The sequence below is a fragment of the Gobius niger genome (assembly GCF_951799975.1).
Source record: "Gobius niger genome assembly, chromosome: 19".
NCBI lineage: Eukaryota > Metazoa > Chordata > Actinopteri > Gobiiformes > Gobiidae > Gobius > Gobius niger.
In genome coordinates, this window is record NC_136870.1 from 5,924,675 (window position 1) to 5,948,637 (window position 23,963).

The 23,963-nt window shown below is 45.0% G+C and overlaps 1 protein-coding gene across 1 annotated transcript in view; it reads right to left on the reverse strand.

Moving 5' to 3' along the window:
* Positions 1 to 1,191: 1,191 nt before the first annotated feature.
* The window catches only part of itgb4 (integrin, beta 4), a 29,900-nt gene continuing 7,128 nt past the window's right edge, over positions 1,192 to 23,963 (reverse strand). Inside the window, exons 2-42 of the mRNA XM_079577941.1 lie at positions 22,627 to 22,709; positions 22,464 to 22,546; positions 21,711 to 21,812; positions 21,431 to 21,635; positions 21,261 to 21,357; positions 21,005 to 21,176; positions 20,451 to 20,714; positions 19,786 to 19,875; positions 19,600 to 19,719; positions 19,358 to 19,525; positions 18,366 to 18,442; positions 18,061 to 18,269; positions 17,813 to 17,916; positions 17,319 to 17,414; positions 17,078 to 17,210; positions 16,884 to 17,006; positions 16,697 to 16,815; positions 15,955 to 15,988; positions 15,617 to 15,814; positions 15,437 to 15,540; positions 15,306 to 15,364; positions 15,170 to 15,193; positions 14,917 to 15,065; positions 14,394 to 14,573; positions 14,160 to 14,308; positions 12,500 to 12,707; positions 12,011 to 12,328; positions 11,767 to 11,930; positions 11,117 to 11,297; positions 10,845 to 10,982; positions 10,559 to 10,741; positions 10,344 to 10,475; positions 7,458 to 7,625; positions 7,227 to 7,379; positions 5,443 to 5,586; positions 5,177 to 5,323; positions 3,842 to 4,030; positions 2,824 to 2,979; positions 1,896 to 2,060; positions 1,640 to 1,756; positions 1,192 to 1,512 (exon numbers count right to left, since the gene is read on the reverse strand). Of these exons, the coding sequence (XP_079434067.1) occupies positions 1,382 to 1,512; positions 1,640 to 1,756; positions 1,896 to 2,060; positions 2,824 to 2,979; positions 3,842 to 4,030; positions 5,177 to 5,323; positions 5,443 to 5,586; positions 7,227 to 7,379; positions 7,458 to 7,625; positions 10,344 to 10,475; positions 10,559 to 10,741; positions 10,845 to 10,982; positions 11,117 to 11,297; positions 11,767 to 11,930; positions 12,011 to 12,328; positions 12,500 to 12,707; positions 14,160 to 14,308; positions 14,394 to 14,573; positions 14,917 to 15,065; positions 15,170 to 15,193; positions 15,306 to 15,364; positions 15,437 to 15,540; positions 15,617 to 15,814; positions 15,955 to 15,988; positions 16,697 to 16,815; positions 16,884 to 17,006; positions 17,078 to 17,210; positions 17,319 to 17,414; positions 17,813 to 17,916; positions 18,061 to 18,269; positions 18,366 to 18,442; positions 19,358 to 19,525; positions 19,600 to 19,719; positions 19,786 to 19,875; positions 20,451 to 20,714; positions 21,005 to 21,176; positions 21,261 to 21,357; positions 21,431 to 21,635; positions 21,711 to 21,812; positions 22,464 to 22,546; positions 22,627 to 22,702 (5,829 nt within the window). The 5' untranslated portion in view covers positions 22,703 to 22,709 and the 3' untranslated portion in view covers positions 1,192 to 1,381. The remainder of the gene's footprint in view (positions 1,513 to 1,639; positions 1,757 to 1,895; positions 2,061 to 2,823; positions 2,980 to 3,841; positions 4,031 to 5,176; positions 5,324 to 5,442; positions 5,587 to 7,226; positions 7,380 to 7,457; positions 7,626 to 10,343; positions 10,476 to 10,558; positions 10,742 to 10,844; positions 10,983 to 11,116; positions 11,298 to 11,766; positions 11,931 to 12,010; positions 12,329 to 12,499; positions 12,708 to 14,159; positions 14,309 to 14,393; positions 14,574 to 14,916; positions 15,066 to 15,169; positions 15,194 to 15,305; positions 15,365 to 15,436; positions 15,541 to 15,616; positions 15,815 to 15,954; positions 15,989 to 16,696; positions 16,816 to 16,883; positions 17,007 to 17,077; positions 17,211 to 17,318; positions 17,415 to 17,812; positions 17,917 to 18,060; positions 18,270 to 18,365; positions 18,443 to 19,357; positions 19,526 to 19,599; positions 19,720 to 19,785; positions 19,876 to 20,450; positions 20,715 to 21,004; positions 21,177 to 21,260; positions 21,358 to 21,430; positions 21,636 to 21,710; positions 21,813 to 22,463; positions 22,547 to 22,626; positions 22,710 to 23,963) is intronic.

The following is a 23,963-nucleotide window of genomic DNA, read 5'->3' on the forward strand; positions in this document are numbered from 1 at the left end:
GTGAAAGACCTGACACACAGCCCAGCATTGTCACATGGTTCATAGCAATTTATCTGAAAAAATAAAGTCTTTGGAGCCAGGCTTTTAAGCAGCACAAATGAGGCCCAAAGTTACTAAATACCCTGTTTACCAAGTGTCTTTTGGGCTCTCCTCTGGTCACCAGGGGGTGGTATTACAGCAATGTCAGCTCCCCGCCATGAGGACCAAGGAGAAGGGCTTTCCTCCCCAATTGACCACCTACAGCTGTTTTTATGGGGACTTCTGGTTTCAAAATACTAAAACACTAAAATTATGCAAAGACTTCAAACGATTTTGCCTGGGTGTGAAACAACATTTTCTGGGAAATCAAACATGTCAGCATTAAAGAAAACAACAACAGCAACAACTAAATTTGACATCTGAGAAGGGTAGGGGTGGGTATAGACTATAGAGGAACAAGTTTTCCCTTTAATAAAATGTACTTTTTTTTAAATTGTATATAAATGTGAATACTGTCTGTAAATATTATGAACTGTATTTTTTTATGCTTTTTGTAGTGTTTTGTAATTGTCTGTCTCGGGGACGGCAGATGGAAAAAAAAAAAGTCTGGTACAAAGCATCTTTTCATCTGCTGATTAATGCTCCTGTACATGTCCCTGTCAAATAAATAAAATAAAATAAAATAAAATAAAATAAAATAAAATAAAATAAAATAAAATAAAATAAAATAAAATAAAATGAAATAAAATGAAATAAAATGAAATAAAATGAAATAAAATGAAATAAAATTAAATTAAATAAAATTAAATAAAAAAAAAAAAAAAAAAAAAAAAAGAAGTCGTCCATTGGAGCAATGTGGCCTGCTAACTGAATATATTTACCGGTACCTACGAGGCTGAAAAAAAACTAAAGGACAACTAAGTTATTGTTAGTTAGGCAGGCACAACAGTATTAACCAAATCCCCTCTGCAAAACAACAACAATAAATGTTGATAGCAACAGTAGTAGCAACAGTGCTGACGAAGCTTCCTGGATGAGGTCACACATCCTACGCCTACACAAAACTATACCTGTGACAATATATACAAATGTGGACTTTTTCTTTTGCAGTATCAAATGATGTTATAGTTCAAATTATAACATCATTTTATACGTCAGATAGAGATATGAATATATAATATATTGATATTCCTACCTATAATGAATGTTCTAGTTCACCTGCAGTGTCTGAATTCTCTTGAACGCCTTTTGTATGAAAGTAACAGTTTGTAACAGAAGCATCCAGTGCATAGCCTGCATAATACCACATTTCGCACCCCAACTGCAATAAATACTCTGCGTAGTGATTATTTCCTGTTGACTTGAAAACATTTTTTTAGGGGGGGAAGTGACATGATATTTCTTAGGACTCTAGATACATCTTTTTAGTGACAGAGGTCCCGCCCACGACGCTCCTCTGCACCACCTCTTTCGTCATGTGCCGGGTCACCATGCCACTGGTCTCCGTGAGCTGGGTGGTCATCGTCATCCCATCTGGGGCACACACACAAACACAAGAAGGTGAACCAGCAGTCAAATGTGATGCTTTTTAATGGCATTTCAATGTCATAACTATATTTTTAATATCATAAACACAAAAAAATATCATTCCTGTGGTTACCTGTGAAGTAGGGGTCGTTGATGACGGTGCGGGACACGTTGGTGCGCGTGCTGACCTCTGTGGGCATTTGGAACACCTCCCTCATCAGGGACTGGCTGCTGTAGTCAGACAGAGCCCCTGGAAGAAACAAATCATTTTCTTTCACCTTTTGTCAGTTGGATAATTACATTACTACTAAAAGATCAATTCTCTCTATGATGTGTACTTGATCTCCTCTGCTTCTACTCGAGTAACGCGAGTGAGTAATCGGCCTTACCCCCATCCTGGGACTCGATGGTGATGATGCCCTCCCTCTCCGGTCCGAAGCCCTGCGTGGTCCGAGCCTGGACTTTGAACTTGTAGGGGACGTTCTCCGTGAGGTTTGGCACGGTCAGACTGGTCTCCGAGCTGTCGCCGTTCACCTGGAAGGAGCGCACGTCGCCTGCACAGCATACAAGGGCATCATGGGAAATTGAATGGGTCATATATTCCTCTGACTTGACTCCCCTGAACACATTCTGATCATTTCACAGCCCACATTGCCTCAACAACAAAACATGTCCTGCAAACAGATGGAATGTCCTTCGCTGAGTCTGGACCAGTTGGCTCTACAATGTTTCAAAGTGAACCAGTTGGGGCCTGTGTCACCAGCAGGTGGCGCTGGGCTCTAACCCAGTGCCTCCTCAGCTCCTCTGCTGCTTTTGTGTTGACAACTTTTGTAGTCAATAAATAAACTATAGCTTTAAACTTATCGCCTCCTTTGTATTTGTGGTAAAATGGTAAAGTTTGCTTATTATTATATAACAGCTCATTTCCCTTTCGGGTTTGGCTCTGGCTTTGGATGAAGAAGGTGTATTTCTTGTTTGGAAAGTATCTAACACTAGTTCAATACATGATGAGCTGTACAAGAGGTGAAAGTAATATAATACTAAGCTGAAAAACTGAAACACAAACCACGCCATCCTGCTTCCCTTCGAGGACACCTAATATGTTAAAAACTTACAAACATCTTCTGTAATGCATATAATTCTTGTATTAGCTTATCAGTTCAAATAACAGTCTACTTCAGCACGTTCACGCTTCACATTTTAATCACAAATATAATCTCAGTCTCAGTCAAAAAACGCATTCAGGTATTTCTCTAAACTCGTCCCGCCCTCATCCTCCATGTGGAAAACCAAGGCGTGTGATTCTGCGTCTCATACCTCCTCCGTGCAGCTGCTCACAGGTGACCACGTAGCCCAGGACGTCTCCGTTGGGCTTGCGTGGCTTGTCCCAGCTGAGCTGCAGAGAGTCGGGGCTCAGGGCGGTGAAGATCAGAGGTCCCGGGGCGCTGGGGGTGCTCAGGGTGAACGGAGAGCCTGGTACACAGGATTAGAGTAGGTGTTTTTATCGGTCGTAGAAGCTCTCAAGTTATGTCTGGACATGGTTTACGTAGTGAAAATCCATCTGTATTTGTTTGTTTGTTTGTTTGTGTTTGTTTGTGTAGTTTATTTGAGCAATTAACATTTTCTCTTTCTCCATAGTTTCACAATCATACAGTTAATGGAAGCTCAAAGGGAGTCGACTGAAGCAAAAGCTCATAAGTGCCGACCCCTTGTTTATGTACATTACATTTGCAATTCATGATGCTACAGTTATACATTACTTTTTCATTTACATTAAATAAACAATCCTTTCTGAGTATTCTATACTAGTTTCAGAACACAAATATATACCTATATGTATTTGTGAGTTAAGTTTTATCCTACTGTTGTTACAATTGTCAACATACAATCAACAGACTTTTGCAGCACTGGCAAACAAGGAGGTTTTACCATTTCATATCATCAACACAGCGTGCTAATAAAAAATAGCAATAAATATAATTAGTAGCTATTGTTATTTATCATGACAATTGTCATTCTTGTCATTATCAGTAAATGTCCGATTTCATATTATAGTCATATTGGACTTTATATTCTGCCATCTTGCCACTTCCTTTTTGTCATTACTATCCACCCTTTGTTATCGATATTAGATCAATGACATGTCCAATTTGTATACCCTCTAGTGAGGTGCGTTAAAAAGCCAGAGTGTGTAGTGGCCTGTTGAGAGTGGGTGGAAGCCCCCAATCAACAAGTCCCCACCCAGCTGCCCTGACTAGTTGACTTGGTGGATGATGTTTACCTCCTATACTGTGTGATGTGTTAAAAGGACGAAGACGAAGACGAAGAGTATTACCTGGCACGGGGCTGAGCGGGCTGCGGGGGTCCACCGCAGACTCGATGGTGATGACCCCCTCCCTCTCGGGACCCCAGCCCTCCTGGCTCTGGGCCTTGACCTTAAACAGGTACGAGTGGTTGGGCAGCAGGTCCTGGATCACCACCGAGTTCTCAGCTGGGTTTGTCACGTTCAGGCGCTGCACCTCACCTACAACACAGCACACGAGACTGTCTGAGACTAAAGGCAGGGGAAGAGGGAACACAAAGAACTCCAGAGATATCAGTTTGAAATGTATGCTGTAGATTACTCACATAAATAGAAGGGAAAACTACTTAAAAATCTCACAATTTACTGCTGCATGTGTGTATTTTATCTTGTCGTGACCCAGCGGCTGTATGAGGGGTCAGCATGACGCCTTTACTTTCCATCACAGTGGTCTCCAGGACGCTGCAGGATCAATTGTTTGGAAGGTTGTCACTGCTGATTGAGCCTCTCACTAGAAAACCTACAAAACAATTGATCCTGGAGCGTTGTAGAGACCACCATGATCAAATGCGCCATGGAAACCACTCATACAGTCGTTGCGTCGCTACAAGGTCAAATGCGCCCTTTTTTTTCACAAAAAAAGTGCACCGTTAAAAGAACAGGCCACCGTTTTTCCATATATGTTCTTACCTGAGCTTAGACGAGTTGATGCGTAGCTGTCTGGTCTTTACGTGTGCGCTCAGTCACGCAAAAAGACGGAAGATGTTTTTAGCATTTAGCATTCAGTATGCAAAAACGGTGGCCTGTTCCTTTAACCTCTTAACTCCCGCCTGAACCGAGAGGATCTTTTTCCTCACGTCATCAGATATTTTTTTTTCCATCATTTTTTTGTTGAGTAATCAACTCATTTTTGTAACTTTTTAGTCATTTTTTTTGTCATTTTTTCGTCAAATTTTTGTAATTTCTAAAAAAAGAAATTATCACATTTTTGTAATTTTTTCATCACATTTTTGTCATTTTTTTGCTATTTTTTTGTCACATTTTTGTCATTTTTTCTTCAATTTTTTGTCAATTTCTTGTGACATTTTTTTGTCACATTTTTGCCCCTTTTTCATAAATTTTTCGTCACTCTTTTGTCAATGTTTTCTCACTTTTTTGTCACATTTCCATCATTGTTTTTCGTTTTATTGCTATTTTCATAGCTTTTTTCCAGAAGCTTTTGGACTGGGGCAAAGCCAAACTGAAGATAATGTGCTCGGTTCAGGTGGGAGGTAAGGGGTCAAGAAGACACTTTTGATTTAAAACGCAATAACGTTCCTATCAAACACAAAAGTAGTAGAAGTAGTAGTAGTCTCGGCAGTAGGATACCTCCGTTGAGCTGCTGGTAGAGGACGCAGTAACCCAGGATGTCCTTCTCACAGTGGGGCTCCTGCCAGCTGACTTTGAGCGCGGTGGGCCCCAGAGCGGAGAACACCAGTCTGCTGGGAGTGTCCGGGACGCCTGGGGAGCGCGCCTCTGACGACATCACATTTCACCGGTCAACAACATCCAACATGTCCCACACACTGGCTTTTACAGAAGGAGCAGAGGCGAGGAAACACGTGCTGACCCGTGCCGTTGGAAGCCGCACTCACCTTGGAGCACCCTGTCCAGACTGTACAGGGCTTGGTTGACCTCCGCGGACTCGCTCCTGGCCCGGGACCCTTGTGTCTGTAGGCTGTAGCTGAACTGGCTTTGCGAGCTGCTCTGCGTCCCGAAGCCGCCGGAGCCGAAGCCGCCTGAAGACGCAGCGAGACGAGCGCAGGGTGGAAAGAACGAGGAGAGGAGAGGATGGAGGGAGGGAGAGAGGGCGATAGTCAGCCGAGCTCCAACAGCCCAATAGCCCCAGCCAGTGTCAACCTCACCAAGCATTCGGACATGTTTGTACATCAGGCTGAAATAAAACACCGCCTGACCAAAAAACAACGTGTGCTGGAATCAACATTAGTGAGTGTGACCTTTTTGATCAGGCAGTGAAGATCGTTTTGCAGTATTGTACTGTGTGGAAACTGAACACACAACTTGAATGACATCATGCATGTTATTGAGGCTCCAGAGCTCCACTGCAGTATTCTCCTAAGTAAAGAGTACTATACCGTACTCATCCAAAGCTAAGTCAGTTCTTAATGAGTATGGACTCCGGATTAGAGCAGGACTTAAGTATCTCTATGACTTTTGTAAACTAAAATGATGCTTTCTTCCAGTCACTCAAGGGTTCTAGCTTTGCATCTAGCTTTGCATTACTCAAAAATATCAAATAGCAATGCTAGCCTTTCTTAGGATGAGCTACTGTACAAGCGCAAAAATCCAAATTAATCAATGATTCAAAAATAATACTTAAAGAGGGGGTATTATGCTTTTTTCAATCACATAGCACCAGTCTATATCACACTACAATGATGCCGAAACCTTCTGTTGGTCTGTAAATGCAGTAAATTAGAATAACTGCCTTGTATAAAATGTCTCTCTCAAAATGGCTGTAGTGAATGTCTTGAAATAGGCCTCTGTCTCTTTAAGAACCTCTGAGCCTTCCCGACACGCCCCCTCCACACGCTGTCTGTGGCATCAGTGGGGAGGGGGTTCTGCTGAGGGGCAGTGGTTGGTTACTCGGCTGGTGACGAAAGCTCGGAGGCGTCTCCAGGAGGTGGGGGCGTTCCTAGGAGGACTCAGGCAAACCTATCCCTAAAATGGCCGCCATCAGAGTTTTTACAGATTACTCAAGAATACGTGAATGTGCCAAGGCAACACTTCAGGCATGTTTTTAATGAGGGAATGACATAATAACATGATGCAGAGCTTGCAAAAAATCGATTTTGCATAATACCCCCTTTAAAAAATACTTTGAAAAGTGTTTTGCCTTCCATTTCCGGAATAATTAAACTCTTGGACAAATTGATGAGGGCGGTGTATTGTGCAAAATCAACTTTCTTTTCGTTTTTATACCGTGTTTAAAAACAGACAGGAGTAGAGTTTTGTTGTGTTTTGTGCCGCTAGCGCAACTTTGAGTGATCTTTGAATCTTCACCAGTGACTATTCTAAAAAAGCTCTAAAAAAGCTCCTCCAGAAGTCCTGCATGTCCAGAAAATACTTTCCTCACCTCTCCATCTCTTGATAAGCTTAATCCTCTCACCGCAAAGTAAAAAGACTCACCATAGCTCCACTACAGCCACACAGATTGTGCGGTATATTTTTTAAATATAGCTAAGGGGGTGGGAGGGGCTTAAAGTAATTCATTTAGAAGATCAGGAAGTGGATATTTAGTTTTTACTGTTCAATATTGCATTTTCAAACCAACTAAGTGTAAGGTGGTGATAAAGATGCTCAAAACTAGTCTTTTTTTTGTGCTCATTACATTCTTGGCCTCATATTTAGTCCTTACCCAGGTCTGTGAAGCTGCTGGGCATATCTCCCATGACGATGGAGTCTCGGATGTTTTCATCGGCGTACGGCCTGGTTTCGGAGCGCTTCCTCATGATCACGTCTGTGGTCGTGACTCCGCCCCCTCCGATCATGTCCACGCCGCGCCTCCCTCCTGAAACATGAGTCATTCGTGCATATTCAGCTCGTCTCCTTCTCAAAACCCGTTGCCTTTGAGCGTCACTGTACCCACCGGGCCCCGACAGGTAGGTGGTGCTGGTCTCCGTGGTGTACGAGCCCCCGCCCATTCGGTAGCTGGAGTTGATGGTGGACGCGGGGGACGAGGAGGCGGACATGTTGCGGGACGAGGAGCCTCCGGGGAAAAGGAAGTTCTGCTCCCACTTGCCGTTCATGGTGAAGTCTATCCAAAACATTAGCACACTGTTTGAATGACCCAAAATCCTCATCAGGAGACAACAACATCGATAGTAATCGGGCCACATACTCAGAAACATTCCAGCTTTCATCGAATTGTGTCAAAACAAGATTTAAAACAACCTAAATGAGGATCAAAACAATGCAAAATGGAAGTAAAATTAAAAAAAGAGAGGGTTCCCACTCTTTACTTGAATTTACTATTAAATAAATAATCACACGCTCAATGGCTGACAGAAGAGCAGGTGTGCCTTGCAGGGGAGGAATGTCTTTCCAGGCCTTCTATTCTAGGAGACCCTTGCAGGTAAAAAAAAAGTTGGGGACATCAAGCAACACCTAAGGAGTGATATAATTGTTAAAATACCCGAGCTTTGGGTGCAGCCTGATTACAGCATGCACCAAGGAGGGGCTTGGAGGAAAACAACTGATTTAGGCTGTACTATCGGCTTCAAAAAGGTATATTTTCAATATATGTAAACACAATGTTAGAGATTGTTTTATAGTGCTAACATTATTTATTCTTAACATCTCTTTTCTAAAAAAAATGTTTTATCAGTTGTTCAAATGTGTGACACCAAATCCTTGAAGAATGCATGCTGGAAAAAAAATGAAAATTATTATTTTCTTTTCATGCCTAAAGAGTAATAAAAACACTGAAGCAGCCTATCATAATTCATGAACAAAAGGGCAAGAGACATTTTATTCTGAAAAGATTCAGTGTCCGACAAGTGCATGAGCATGTCTTCTAGGAAACATGATGAAACAGGGGCTCTGGGATGTCCTCCCCCAGGAAAATTTGAAATATCAGATCATTTTTTTCTGCGTTATGGAAACAGGTTGGTAGTACATTTACTCAAGTACATGGTGCAAGTAGTTTATACAGTACATTTTATCTCTACTCTTACTTACTTAAAAAATAGTAACTCGCCAAAGCGAGTAAATCTTCAAATCTTTATTACCTGTAATAAAGATGTATTTCTTGTTTTGTTCTTCATAATGATGCCCTTTTATGTTTTTTATGGAATCTTCTTCAAAATCAAAATTTAGCACTGATTTCATGTTATGAAGCTTATGCGCAAATTCAACCTGGCAGACATACCAGCTGCATTCATTCATCTCCTCATCACTGGCAGCTCTTCAGCTCTTATCCAATCACAGACCCAGCTCAAGCCACACCTACACATCAGCCAATCACCGCGGCGCTCGATCCTGCTCCAGCCACACTTCGCACTGGTTCTCCTTCTCAAGCCCCTGGTCAATCACTCAGAGTTTCCCAGCCGTGCTACGACCCTCCTCCACCCCTTTCTGCGCCTGGCCTCTCCTCAGCTCTGCTCATCGACAGGTCACCCCAGGTTTCCTTCTACCACCACCAGTGTCCAGGCTCCGGAAGATTCTGGCGAGTGTTCAATGCCAGCAGCTCATATCGTCTGAGCCCCAATAATGATTTGTATGTTCAGTAAAACGTTCTAATGCCTGTTCTGTCTCTGTGAGTCTGTTCAGGTTGAATTGTTTCTCATCAATTTTGTCACGACTGAAACATGAATCAGATTTTTACACTCAGTTACTCAGTACAGTAAGTAACATTTTTGAAAGAGGCATTAAATATTGTGCTTGTTGCATGAATATTAGGGAAAATGCTGCCATGTTTGGAACGTCAATCCCGGCCATACCCAAACCTGCTGGAGATTCACTCTATTTACAACTCCCTTCTCTAGACCAGCAGCACATGTAAAACAAGCGGGCGGCACATCTGACTCGGACGGCGCCGGTTAGGCTCATGCTGTCTCTCGAGGGGGGTGGGTCTTCACCTGGGCGGGGCGTGTGGGAGCGTCTCGGGTGAGAGGACGGGGTGTCCTCTGAGCTGGCCTCGGTGTCTGTGCTGAAGCGGCTCCGGGGAATGACATCTACCTGCTTCTTCCACGACACCGAGCGCAGGTCCAGCTCCGAGCCCAGCAGCTTGACAAAAGTCCAGCCTTGTGGGGGATATTCTCAACTCTTTAACATGACTCTACACCGCTTATTGGATGACATAATGATAGCACTTTCTGTTTCAGCCAGGCCAGAGATACGCACCCACACAAGCATGAAAAAAACAACTATTGCCCAGCTTTTATCAGGTTTGATAAAAGATTATAATCAGCTTAGTGTCAAAACATTGAGACAAATATGAACAAATGTAGTTGACATCGAAATATCTTATGAGGCGTTTTCGCACCGCAAGAACCTTTTGCCGTTCGTATAGCTTTCTTACTGTAGTTATTTCACAATCCATTCTCTAATTTCTTGGCGTAGCCATAAATAGAAACAGTAAAGAGTGCAGTGAGTGCAGAATATAGGGGAAACTAGACAGCCTCAGCCCAAGAGGATGTACCAGCATAGCAGAGGGAGCAGTGGCTCAGCTGTACATCTCCATCTTAATCCTTGCTGGAGAAATGAAAATTCTTTGATTTGAAAGAGAGAAAAGGAGGCTTTATTTGTCAGAAACCATGGACCTACCCGAACCGTTTGCCTTTGGCAATATGACTATATCGACTGATGGCTACACTTATGGTAAACTCAATGGCAGTGGAGCAAGTTGGACCAGAGGTGGGTAGAGTAGCCAAAATGTTCACTCAAGTAACAGCAACTACGAGCGGTTTGGTGCGAAAACGCCTCCAGTGGTTAATAGCTGCATTATTAGAGCGTCGGTGAAGGCTGTACCCACCGCCATCGCCAGAGACACTGGGCGTCTTGGAGCCTCCAGGGGACTTGTGCACCTCGTTGCTGTACATGAGGAAGCTGTCGTACTCGTCTCCCGCCTCCGCGTCCACGATGGGGATGTCCGGGATGATGGGGACTGATGGGACACACGCACAGAGTAATGGGAACGACGTATGGAACACGCCACCGTGTACATGTAAATGTTTTGCAAAGTCTTACTGGACAGAGGTCTGGTAGGCTGGGACGCCAGATTGATGGAGGCGTCTCGGAAGGGGCCCCAGCCCACTTTGTTCCTGGCCCGGACCTTGTACTGGTACGTCTGGGCCGTTTGGAGGTTCTCGATTAGGAGCATGCGTTTCTTTGGGTTGTCAATGTTGACTTTCTTGGCCGCGCCCACGGGCTCTGGACGTAGGAAAAACACAGGGCGGTCACACTGTGTGCTGGGACGTCATGACGCTAAGAGGCCTAGCGATATCAGAGTGGCATCCCGGGGCACGATACTCACTCAAGTCGTCATTGATGGGCGTGTAGATGACCTCGTAGGCCGTGATGTTGCCGTTGGTCTCCGCAGGCTCTGCCCAGCTCACCTGAGTCACGGTGGGACTGATCACGTTAAAGGCGAGGCGTCCTGGTTCACCGGGCGCTGAAGGAGAGCGAGGATTAGGAGAAAGAAGGCCTACTATTGCCGACATAAAGGTTCAGACAGATGGCTCACAGGGGATGTTGCAGTGTTTGCTTCTATCGCCACTGTTATACAATGTGTGTGTTTGTTATTACCGTCCTCCAGAGTCTGACAGGACACCACATCGGTGTCGTACCCGTCTCCCAGGGCGTTGTAGGCACACACTCTCATCTCATAGTCGCAGTAGGGGTACAGGTTGGTCAGCTCGGCCTGGGGGCTCTTCACGTCCAACACGGTGGCGTCCTTCTCTGGGTCTCCGTAGATCCAGTACTTCACCTGAGACACAGACGCAGCAGGATGTGCATTAGGGCATTCTTTGTGGTCCAATCAGAAATTATTTTTAGATGGGCACAACACGTAAATTGCTGTGTCTGTAGATACATTTAGTTTTCAGCTTGCTGCAATTATCAAAATACAGTATCTTGGATTAACAGGTTAGTCATTATAAAGACAAACATGGTGGCTAATGCTAGTAAAAACAATGAACAACTGGTGAAGCATTAAAACAGTCAATCAAATGTGAGAGACGACCCATCATATGTCATGTCTGGGTGATGGTGGGTATTTGAGTGGAAACATCTCATGGTCTGCATGTGAGTGACGCGCTACAAATAAACCTCTCAGTTTGGACCGTCCAAAAACAGGAAATGATTTGCTCAGAGCAGTGTCCCAGATTCTCCTGTATTAGAAAAGATCTCGAGCTAACTAGCTTTCCAAACCTCCTGTACACATTACAGAAGAGTACCTTGTAGCCCATGGGGTGACCTGGAGGAGGATCCCAGTTGAGGCGGATGGTTCTGGGCCCCGTGGCCTTGGCTCTGGGGTTCTCGGGAGCCATCGCGTGGCCGCCCGGTGAGGTGGCCGTCTGGTTTATGTAACCCACCTGCTGCATGTGGTTGATCTCTGGAGCTACATGAACACACACACACCGTCAGCACGACACGGGGCATTTCACTTTTAGCTTTGAAGCACTTCCTCACGGACAGTACCTCCATCTGTGACATTGACCGTGGTGGTCCGCCTCTCTCCCAGCGTGGCGTTGTTGCCGGGGTCGTACAACTCCAGCTGGAAGTTCTCCGGTTTGACGGGGCCGGGGTAGTTTTTCGGGTTGATCACGATGTCCTTCTCGGTCTCTTTAGGGTCAAACTTGAGGGCACCGGACAGGTCGAAACGCTGGGCTTTCTTGGTGCGCCACCTCACCGTCGCCGGAGTGGTCGGGTTGCGTGTGCGGATCACAGGGATTTTGTAGACTGGGTCAGCCGTGGAGAAGGTCTGGGTGGGGCTCTTGAACATCACCTGGCTGGGCTCTACGCACAAACGAAACTGTGGCGTTTATTTGACATCAAAAAGAGCTTATTGTTCATTATTCAAGAGATGCTTAGGCAGAAGTTTCCTCTTGACTAAACCAGAAATCTACGGACAATGCTAGCTGCTCACAACAATCCAAATGTTTTCATAAGCCCTGTCCTGGATCTCACCTGGCAGGTCGGCGATGGTCACGGTGGTTCTGGGGTAGCGTCCCAGCTTGGCGCCGTACTGAGGGTTGACCAAGTCCATGTGGAACTTCTTGACCTGCTTGTCCTCCAGGAGTCCGTCCTTCTCCGTCAGCTCCAGCAGTCGGACCGGCACCATCTTCTGCGTCTCTCCGGGAGCAAAGGGAAGATCTCCTCCCACTGTCATGTAGTCCTTCAACAGAGAAGTCCACGGGAAAAGGATGTTTTATTTGCGAGCCTTTGTTTTGTCTGTGGGAGCTTGTCGGGCTTATGCTAAAATGAGATGCTACAGGTGAATAGGGAAAAATATATCAATTTAGACATATTCCTTTGAAAGGTTTGCTGTAGTTTATGTACATTATAATATGACAAAAAATGAAATATGAAAACAAGGAACTTATGCAGAGAGATTAGGGCCAGAAAACAGTAATAATGTGAGGAAGATCTGCAAATTTACATGTCAAGAAATGTGTAAAATGTTTTGGGGAGAAATTTGGGAAAAAATAACTTTAAATATTATTAATGAGCGATGGAATTGGGAAAGAGAGAAAAAAAATTGGGGCAAGAAAGGGAAAGTGTATTTTTTATATATATATTTTTTAAAAAGTTTGGAAAAAATAGGAGTAATAACTTCCTTTCCTGCTGTCCCTGGACCAACTGCATCAAAACTGCTTTTGATACTTTTATTTTTTCAATACTGATAGTAACGAAACATTTTCCCACATTTTTTACCACACTGGTATGATACTAACAAACCCCTCTGAAAAAACTAATATGAAACTGTAAAATATTCTTAAAGAGGGGTATTCTGCTTTTTTCAGTCACATAGCACCAGTCTATATCACACTACAATGATGACAAACCATCTGTTGGTCTGTAAATGCAGTAAATTAGAATAACTGCCTTGTATAAAATGTCTCTCTCAAAATGGCTGTAGTGAATGTCTTGAAATAGGCCTCTGTCTCTTTAAGAACCTCTGAGCCTTTCAGACACGCCCCCTCCACACGCTGTCTGTGGCATTACTGGGGAGGGGGTTCTGCTGAGGAGCAGTGGTTGGTTACTCGGCTGGTGATGAAAGCTCAGAGGCGTCTCCAGGAGGTGGGGGCGTTCCTAGGAGGACTCAGGCAAACCTATCCCTAAAATGGCCGCCATCAGAGTTTTTACAGATTACTCAAAAATACGTGAATGTGCCAAGGCAACACTTCAGGCATGTTTTTAATGAGAGAATGACATAATACCATGATGGAAAGCTTGAAGAAGTCAATTTTGCATAATACCCCCCCCATTAAGTAAAAGTCTGGAAAGTGTGGCGTCTGTAGGAGCCAAAGTGGAGAAGTTGTTGCAAAAGTGCAAGGAAAATCTCATTATGATAAAACTGGACCGAAGGTTTTATTTGCGTCGGCACTTTTATACTGTATTGCTGTGTTTTTGGCTCCTGCAGTCTGCCAGGAAGTGAGTGGCTACAGCGTCATCTCGGTCGCCTTTTGTGCTACACGTGGATACCAAACATGTCAATATTTCTGAATAAATACTACATTTCCGTAAAACAAGCCTCGTAAAGGGAGGGTTTGGTCTTTTTTTTTTACTCTGACATTAAAACTAAGATGAGAAAAGCAGCTTAAAAATGAGCTTAAGCAGAACCCACCTTCTTGTCCTTGGCTGTGTGGTCCAGTGTGCGGTAGGAGACCTGTGCGCGCCCGTCCTCTATGATGTCCCTCTTGATGGGGATGTTGGCCACGCCGTCCATCCTGCTGTAGGTGTAGTTGTCCTGGAGGAAGGAGAACACGCTGGTGGCTGGAGGAAAAGAGCAGAAAAGTGGGGTGACGTGAACGTTCCGGCTCGCTGGACGCCGCCAGTCTCTCTTCCCCCCCAAACCCACCGTGGTCTTTGGTGATGGTGATGTTGACAAACTTCTTGCCGATCTCCGCGATGCCCAGCGGGACGTCCAGAGCCTCCACCTGGAGCTGCTTCTCGTCGTCGTCCTGATCCTTCACGAACAGGGGCACGTGCACGTCCAAGGACTCCACGCCCTCCTGGAACTCCACCGCCCCCTTGGCCTCTGAGGAAACGCGCACGGGACAGGGGGGGGTTATTAAAGGGGAGGGGGTGGAGCAACTAAAACATCCAAAAGGGAGGTCATTTTTTTACTTCACATTAAAAGTAAGATGTTGCATGTGAGAAAACAAGCCAATCTAAAAATCGACCACTGGAAGAAAAATCTATTTTTTTTTAACTCCAGTGTCTCCATGTTGCCAAATCTCACGGCTGTGCTCCACTGCCCTCTGCTGGCCACTGGCCATTTTCTTCAAGCAAACCAATGATGAAAATGCTTCGTTAAAAGCTATTCTGTTTTAGTTTAAAGACAAAAAAAAGCCTAAATAAATGATGGACTGATGGATCACCTCTGTCTGTGGCCACGGTGTAGTAGCCTGGCACCACTCGGAGGTTGTGGAAGTTTCCGGACTGAACGTTTTTCTCCGTCAGTTTGACGATGTCGGGGAAGGTGCTGCGAGGAGCCGCCAGAACAGTGTCCATGATGACATGGTCTTGTCTAGAAGGAGAAAATGACAGTTGGACAATTACAACAAAACACAATCAAAGGCTGGCAGGCAATAAAATCAAGAGAAAAGGCTGACAGAAAGCAGTGCTCCTTACCTTTTTCCTGCATTTTTCTGTTTTCTGTAAAGCAAAAAACAAGACGACTATTTCAACACCTAATACTTCAAACACTGTTAAAAGACACAGTATCCTGTATTTTGGGGGTACTGGTGCAGAAGCTGACCGCTCTTACCTGAAGGTGGTCTTTTGCACTTTATGCACTCCTGGGATTTGTTTGTAAACCTCATTTAACTGAAACAAAGGAAACAGTGATACTATCATCATTGTAAAAAAAAACATGTAATGTTTTGCAGCGTCTCTTACGTTTTCGTTGACCTCTGCGCGCAGCTGCTCGGCGTCCCGTGAGTCGGGGTAGGTCAGGGCTTCCGAGAGCATCCTGTTTAGGCGAAGGGAGACGGGGAATGGGACTGCAGACAGAAAAACACAGAGATAAATTCAATGCGAGTCCGGCTATACAACAACGGGACACTGATCTCTCCTCACTGGTCTCTTTGGGGTTGGGCTTTATCTGAGCCAGCGGGTGGTTGGCCGCGCGGTGCACGTTGTCGGTGATCTTCCAGCGGACCACGTCGGTGCCTTTGGGCGGCCCGGTCCTCACCATGGGGGTGTCCAGGTGGTTAGGAGCAGCCACTTGAGACTGGAGGAAGGCCAGATGGTCCTCCTTGAAACCAACCATGCGACCTGGAGAGTGGGAAGCAGTGAGTGAATATATCGATTGTCATTTTTTTATTTCAAATATTGGAATTGCAAATGAGATCTTTTTTCTGGACTAGGTATTTGAATGGGATAAAACTGAACATCAATTGCCACAGTACACGTACCTTTCCTACAGCATGGGAGCAACGCGAGGCAACCCTGTAAGAAAAACAAACACTCATGGTACATGTGACAATAATACATATAATGCTAGAACAAGGAAACAATTCAGTTCCACTTGCGTTTCTACTTATCATTCTAGCATACTTCATTTTTGGCTACTTGCTGTATTTAGTACTTATAAGATTTTCTCAGTAAACATGTTTAGACAGGACAGGAGTTCTACAGGAAGCGGGTCCAATGTATTGCTCTGGAATGCCCAAATATATTATTTATTGTAACTATTTTGGACACATATACACATATAATTGTGAATAACTTTATGAAGATGGGACACAACTTTGAGCAAAAATGTGCTCAAAACTGAACAATTTCAACAAAAGCTTCACTTGAACATAGTTTGGACCAAACATTTATAATGGGGTTTCCATGGGGCATTAAAAGCCATTAAATAGATTGTGCCAAAATTAAAGCAGAACTAAGTAACTCATGCCCCTAGAGGCCATAAGCGCCACTGCAGATTGAATACCTTTTTATAAGCTACGTAGAATCTCTGCCGAAGCTTATTTTCTAAGTGAACAAACACCACATTTTTATTTCAGCTTTTGTCTCCGTAAATGACTCCACATTAAAAGATGCTAACTGTATTTTTAGCATTATGTTTTTCTTTTTACTGATCATTTGTGTTCATCTCTCATGTGTCCAAATGAGCGGGTGAATAAGTGAAAATAATCATGGCGTGTGTACCGCGCAGCAGGTCTGGCACCAGCCGCAGTACTTCCAGCAGCACAGCAGCAGCAGCGCCAGCAGCAGCAGGAGGAAGAGGAGCAGGGGCAGCAGCCACAGGAGACTGGCCGGGGGACACTCTGCGGGAAACACAACGCTCTACGTCAACGTCACCTCAACAACTGGCTGAATCAAATCATCCCCTTACCCTTTTTCTCCAGCACCTGCACTTCCAAACCGCCCACTGCCGTCTTGGAGTTGTCCACCGTGTAGTAGTAGGTGCAGTCGTCTTCCTCGTCGCGGAAACTGCAGGAGTCTAGCACGGCCTCCGCTGGAAGAGAACACACGGAAAGCACGTAAGCGGCTGAAGCTAACAGGTCGCTGTGTGTTCGTCTCCCGTACGTTCTTTGAGCTCATCCACTTTGACTATTCTGTAGGGGCATTGGTCGCACACGGCTTGCTCCTTCTTCTCCCCGGTTTGCCAGGCCTGACACTGGACGCAGGTTCTGGTGGCCTCACAGGCTCCGAGCAGTCCCTGGACAGAGCATGGAAACGTTACTCGGTGAAGGTTGCAAGTCCAGATTTGTTTCCCTGGGCTGACAGTGACTGGATTCAGGAAATAAAACTACAGCTAATCCCCCACCTGGAAGTCGGCCTCGCATGTGGACGTCATGCCCAGCGCGCCGGTCGTGCACTCACAGCGGCCACAGACGCACTTGCCACGGCCATTGCAGATGCCCTGGTGGAGAGAGACAAAAGGGATCAGTGGAAATAGAGGAGCTCTTCACAATCATACACAATCTGTTTGGACTTGGAAAACTTTAGATTGATATCAAAGTCTGAAATGGATTGTTGGCATGTTGTAAAAGCAACTAAGCATTTAATCTTCATACTTAAAAATGCAGATAATAAGAGAGTTTAAAGGCAAAAAGTTATTTTCACAAAGAGAAAGGGAGCCTCTTTTTGAAAACAGAAAACAATCTGATAAATCCTCCTTGACGAAGGAGTAATCATCTGTACTCTGCAGGTGAAGTGTTGGACGTTTTGCCGCTCATCCAAGAGGCTTTGTCGGCTATTTGTCCGAGGCTATTCTCAACCTGTTGGTAAGCAAACTTTGAAATCAGAGACCAGTCTCACCCCAGTAGTGTCCAGACAGGTGGTGTTGCTGATGGGACATTCGCAGGAGTTTCCCTCCCAGCCCGGTGTGCACACGCAGCTGCCCATGATGCAGGAGCCGCGGTCTGACGGCAAACATACAGGATGAATAACTCTCTCAGCTTTACCAGTGTGTGTGTGTGTGTGTGTGTGTGTGTGTGTGTGTGCGTGTGCGTGTGCGTGTGCGTGTGCGTGTGTGTGTGTGTGTGTGAGAGCGGTGTGGACTTCACCGTTGCAGAGGAAGCCACCGAAGCGCAGGCACTGGGTCTTGTCGTACTGGCAGTAGGGCCCCTCGAACTGGTCGGGGTTGTAGCAGACGCACTGCCCACACTCCATGCAGTCCCCGCGGCCCGAACAGGGCTCGCTGATGCCCTGGCCCATGCACAGAGAGGTGTCCTGGGACGAGGAACTGGCCGAGCAGTTGCAGAACGTGCTCACCCTGGACACACATAAGGGACACATTATATTAAGAGAGTCTCGATATCTCAACAAACAAACTCTAGAATAGTTTAAGGCAATGTGTGTTGAGTCTCACCAGCCGTCGTAGCACTGACACTTGCCACACACCAGGTCTCCGTTGCCATGGCACCTTGGTGACGCAACGACGGAAGCCTGGAAATAAAAATTCAAATAATGAGTAAGTAACAATTGAATGTGTTCAAAAAAATCACACTTATTAAAATCTGCAAAAAAAGGCATTCATGGATGAAATACAGCATTAAAAAAGGCTACGAGAACAGAAGATATGACGCTAAGTTTATGTCATTCATTGCTGCTTCGGCCACCACTTCAACAGCTTTGTAACTCCTGAAAATCTACGTTGAAAAAAAGCGCCCAATCACAAGCAATCAAAATGCACCCGCATCAAATAAAAGCTTATGGTAAACCCAGGTTACAGTAGCAGAGAAATTAGACTTGGACACAACGCGTAAGAAGCACGGGCCGTTGCCCGTAAAGTCAGACCCGAGCCCCGGGTTGGGGCGGGTCAAAAAATGCCGGTCACGGGCACTCTATGCCGCCGTACACACATTCATTGAATTCACATAAACTTATTCCGTCATCTTTACAGCAGGTTTTTGGCGTAAATATACAGCGGATTTTCATAAAACGAAAAGTGCGAGGGCATGATACGCCGGTACAGTTCATACGGATCATATTTGTAACACGTAATTTTTAATGGTTGCGGGTGTGGGGCGGGGCGGATTGTAAAAATAGAGCAACGTTGCGGGGCGGACCGGGGCGGGTTAGAACCTGCTCCAAATGCGGGACCTGTGGGTTGAAAAAAACCCTGACGCGCATCCCTAATGTACATACTAAACTAATCAGCACTTTTAAAGTACATGTGCATATAAACACAGACAAAGACTCACGTTGGGCCATTATATCATTCTTAGCAGACCGATGAGGATATTGACCACATATTGAGACTTACCTAACCTTTAATTTAGCTTACAACTTTAGACAACTAATGCAGCCACTGTTTCTCTCCCTCTTTCCTGTGGAAACCCAGGCGTCGCCCGTGTGTACCTTCTCGCATTCGCAGGTGGGGCACAGCACTGTGGCCTGGACGTTCACAGCCTCGCTGAAGGTGGAGGGCCTCACTCGGACGTTTCCCTCGGTCTCATCTTTTCCGGCCTCACACACCGGCTTCTCGTCCAACATGTGCTGGGCCTTCACACGCATTTTGAACTTGCCCTAATGCAACAACATAAAGGTGGTGAGGGCTGAGGAGCAGAGCCGAGGAGACAGAAGACAGCACAGAGACTCACAATTGCCCCAGGTTTGAAATCGAAGGCCCCGTAATTTGCGATCTCCCCACTGGTCTTCAAGAACTGTGTCTCAAACGCTTTAGGCCTTTCGGAGCGGATGCTCATTTTACTGCGGATGCTCTATGGCATTAAAGACATTTAGACATTAGTACAGGGAACTACTGTTATATTCTTTAGATCTTTTACCTCAAAGGCTTTTTTCATGACTTCTAGGATATTAGAAGAGTCATCCGTCAGCAATCCCACTTCAGCGATTGGGAAATATTCTTTCAGTTTCTAGACAGCAAAAGAGAAAAGACAAATGACAAATGGAACAGCAGAGGTGGATAGAAACTTTTTTATCCAACCTTTTGTGGTAAAATGTGCCTCTTAAGTAACAGTACTGTGACAATGCCTATATGTTGACAATATCTTACCTTAAAGGGCCCGTATTATGCAAAGTAAATGATAATTAAGAGAGTCACACCTTCCCCTCAGCCTATCAGCGCAGAGCCACACTTTTGTCGCAGCCAATCATCGCCCTCGGTCCCGCGTTCAAGCCTCCAGCGTTCATGGTTCGTCCGCTTTCCAGGCTGTGCTGCGACCCACCTCCACCCCTTCACCGCCTCTTCTAACCATGGTTCACCCTGCTACATCCTTCACCGGACTCCCAAACCACCACCAGTGTCCAGGCTCCGGGGAAGATATCCTTAACACTGACCTACCCATCCATACTAACTATAATCATATATCATCATGCCATTAGTTATTATATTAAGTTATTCGTTTTGATGTATTCATTATTGCATGTTAGCCTCTCGGTTCAACACAGCTTCTCCGACCTTTCTAAACACATTTCTTCAGACTCTGACCTGGTAGTACGTGTAGGAGTGGTTGGTGACGGCGAAGATGGGGATGATGTTGTTATCTCCCAGGACCCGCACCAGCGTGGGCACTGACGGGTAATCCTGGGCAATGTCCTCGGTGTAAAACCCGTCGGGATCCAGGTGGCACGCCTCGTCGTTGCGCTTGAGGATCCCGGACAGCACGTTCATCCCGTCTGACTCGTAGTGGAAGGTCGACTCGGTGGAGAAAACCAGCAGGTGGGTGCTCTGTGGACGCCAGCCGATCTTATCCTGGGTGAGGAACACGAGTCCCGTTAAGCAGCGTACAAGCAAGATGTGTGGGATGCATTATGGGGCTTCTGAAGGGCTGAGAAACAGTGTGAGAAATGCCCAAACGTCTCTCCTCATGCACTCTTGTAGAGGACTGAGGTATTCCCAGGCCACAGAGAGACATAGTCCTTCCTTGGTTAATGTGGTGTGTTTTATATAAAAAGAAGTTCAAAATAAAACTTATGCGCACTAGTTAGACAGCCCTGAAGTGAATTCTCAGCCCTGTGTTGGTTGTAGACATGCTCACTGACCGTACAGACAGCAGCCTGTAATATAGCATCAAATCCTCCCTCCGGAGCATCCAGGTTTCCAGAGATCTTCTCCTTCTGCAGCTCCTTGTTGTAGAACGACAGGTCACTGGTCAGCTTGATGACATTTTTGAAGGAAAAGGGCGGTGTACTGTCAGGCCAAGGCTGTTTAAGTCTAAGGGAATCAGAATGGCAAAGTGACACACCGTGAGTTGTTTAAAAGGCTCTGAAAGAGAAAAGTGCACTGCAAACCACATACTTTATTGGTCTCATGTCAGTCTGGGGCTCAGTCACTTTGTCAACAAACTTTCCAAAGCCAATGGTGTAGTTATCAGAGAGGTCATGCACCAGGGAGCCTGCAGAACAGAGTGTACAGCTGAAGCATACTGACACACTGGACACTAGTACCGCAGATGGGAGGCTCCTCACCAAGCTCTGCGCCCAAATTCTTCAGGTTGACCAAATCGTCAGCCATGGAGTTGGAGAAGTCCATGAGAATGTAGAGGTCCAGAGGGCCTTTGACAGGAGCGAAGACCTCCACATCCAACAGCTTCTCTTCTCCAGGCAGGAAGCTCATGCTGACCTGCTGAGGAGTTATCTGGGACTTCTGCATTTTGATGTTAATGCTCTCTTCCTGAAAACAAGACCAGCCTGACTGACTCAAAGGTCGTAAGGTATGATTCTGCACTGACAGTCAAAGTGGACTTACCCTGTCTATGGACATGCTGCTGGCAGCAGTGATGATAGCAGCAGCGCTGCAGCCATGTGCCAGGATGTTCTCGCGCAGGTCACAGCGAGGTCCATTAAACGTCTGCATGGACAAAACAGTTAGGCTAAATATTTAAAGATCATAAGCCAAGAAGTTAAGTGGAACATTCATAGATACGATTGTGGACGACGCAAACCACGCACAAATGTATGTCTTTTGTTTCTATATGTCAGTGGTTCCCAACGTTTTTTGTCTTTCGTGTCCCTTTGGCCTTTCAGTGGTCAATCGTGTACCCCCTACCTCAAGGGGTTACAGTTTATTTAGAAAGTAATTACTTAAAAGTGGTATTTGTAAGAAAAAGGACAATGTTACAGTCAAAATAAGCCTAAAATTCTCCCAAAGCAACACATTTTACTAAAAAATATAGCATTTCCTACAAAAATTATGTTGCATTTTCCCCTTTTTTCAATCTGAAATAGTTCCAAGTACCCCCTGCTAAGTCCTCGAGTACCCCCAGGGGTCCCGTACCCCTGGTTGGGAAACACTGCTATATGCCATTATCACAGCATGAATATACAGCCGTTTTAAACATGAGCTAATCCAGCGATTAGTCGACTTTTTATGGAATGAACTCAGTTGTGCTCCCTTTTATATTAGAAAAGTACAAAGCAGTGCACGCATTGCCAGCGCCACACCTTGACAGCAAGTGGATATTTAAACCGCACTGTTGCATTTCCCTGCATGGGGCCTCACCTCGTCGGGGCAGTAGGCACAGCCCACTCCAGCCTGCAGACATTCGGAGCAGCTTTTGGTCCGGGCAGCAAAGCAATGGTTCACTGCAACAGGAGACACACACAACACTCATGGGATGGATCAAATAAAACAAACTGTAATGAGTGATCGAAAGAAACCTCACCATCAGCTGAACAGTAGATGAACAGGGAGGTTAAAATGCCAAGAACCACCGAGAGACGTAAGGCCCATCTTCCCATCTCCTCCCTGTAGGACAAAAACAAAGAGCTCTATTTTTTATATGCGATTTAGATACCAAAGGTTTGTATCTAAAGAAAACTTTAAAGATGCATTAAGCAACTTTGTTTTTAATTTGTAGTGACCCAGTGGCTGAACCTGCCAAACAATTGATGCTGGAGCGTCCAAGAGACCACGGTGATGGAAAGTAAAGGCGCCATGCTGACCACTCATTCAGCCGCTGGGTCATTACAAGTGAACCTCTTACCACCCGCCAAAACCAAATGCATTCCCTCCACTTTGCCATTGTCGTGACTTTTTATTTCCCTTATGTGTTTTTGTCACTTTTTTATTACTTTTCTGCTGGATTTTTGTCATTTTTTTGCTGGATTTTTGTCTTTTTTCTGCTGGATTTTTGTCTTTTTTTCTGCTGGGTTTTTGTCTTTTTTTCTGCTGGGTTTTTGTCTTTTTTTCTGCTAGATTTTTGTCTTTTTTCTGATGGATTTTTGTATTTTTTTGTTGCTCTTTTGTCACTTTATTGTTGAGTTTTTGTCGCTTTTTTTTCTCACTTTTAAGCGCTTTTTTTGTTGTGTTTAAATCCTCATTTTCTTCTCGTTTTTTTGCCTCTGTTTTGAAGAAGCTTTTAGATTTGGAGAACCTGAGAAAACATGTTCAGGTGGGAGTCAAGAGGTTAAAATACGCACAAATATAAACTTCCCCCAGATAAAAAGTTGCATAATGCACCTTTAACATCTTAACCTGCACCACAATCACATTTTCTACAGCTTGGCTTTACCCAAATCTAAATCTAAAAGCTCCTAGAAAAAAGGTGTCAAAATAGCGCAACAACAATGACACGAGGAGGAAAAAGCAACAGAAACGCCACAAAAGAGCAACAAAAGATCAACAGAATAGTGACAAGAGCTACAAAAGAGCAGCATAATGTGCCAAAGAGCGTAAAAAAAAAAAAAACCTGCCGATGAGTTTTGTAGGTCTTAGCTTTCAAATGAGACGTTACACTTGCCTACAGGCTGCAAGCTCAAGTTGAGAAGATTTTAGATTTGGGAAAAGCCAAACTGGAGAAAATGTGCTAAAATATGCAAAATTGTAGTTTTAGTCATTTTTGTCCTAATTTAGTATGTTGAACCTCTTACCACCCGCCTGAACCAAATGCATTCTGTCCTCTTTGGCCATTATATAGGCCTGTGTAACACCTCATTTGAAAGCTAAGACCCTCAAAACTGATCTTTTTCCTCTCGTTGTTGCTGTGTTGTGTCACCCCTT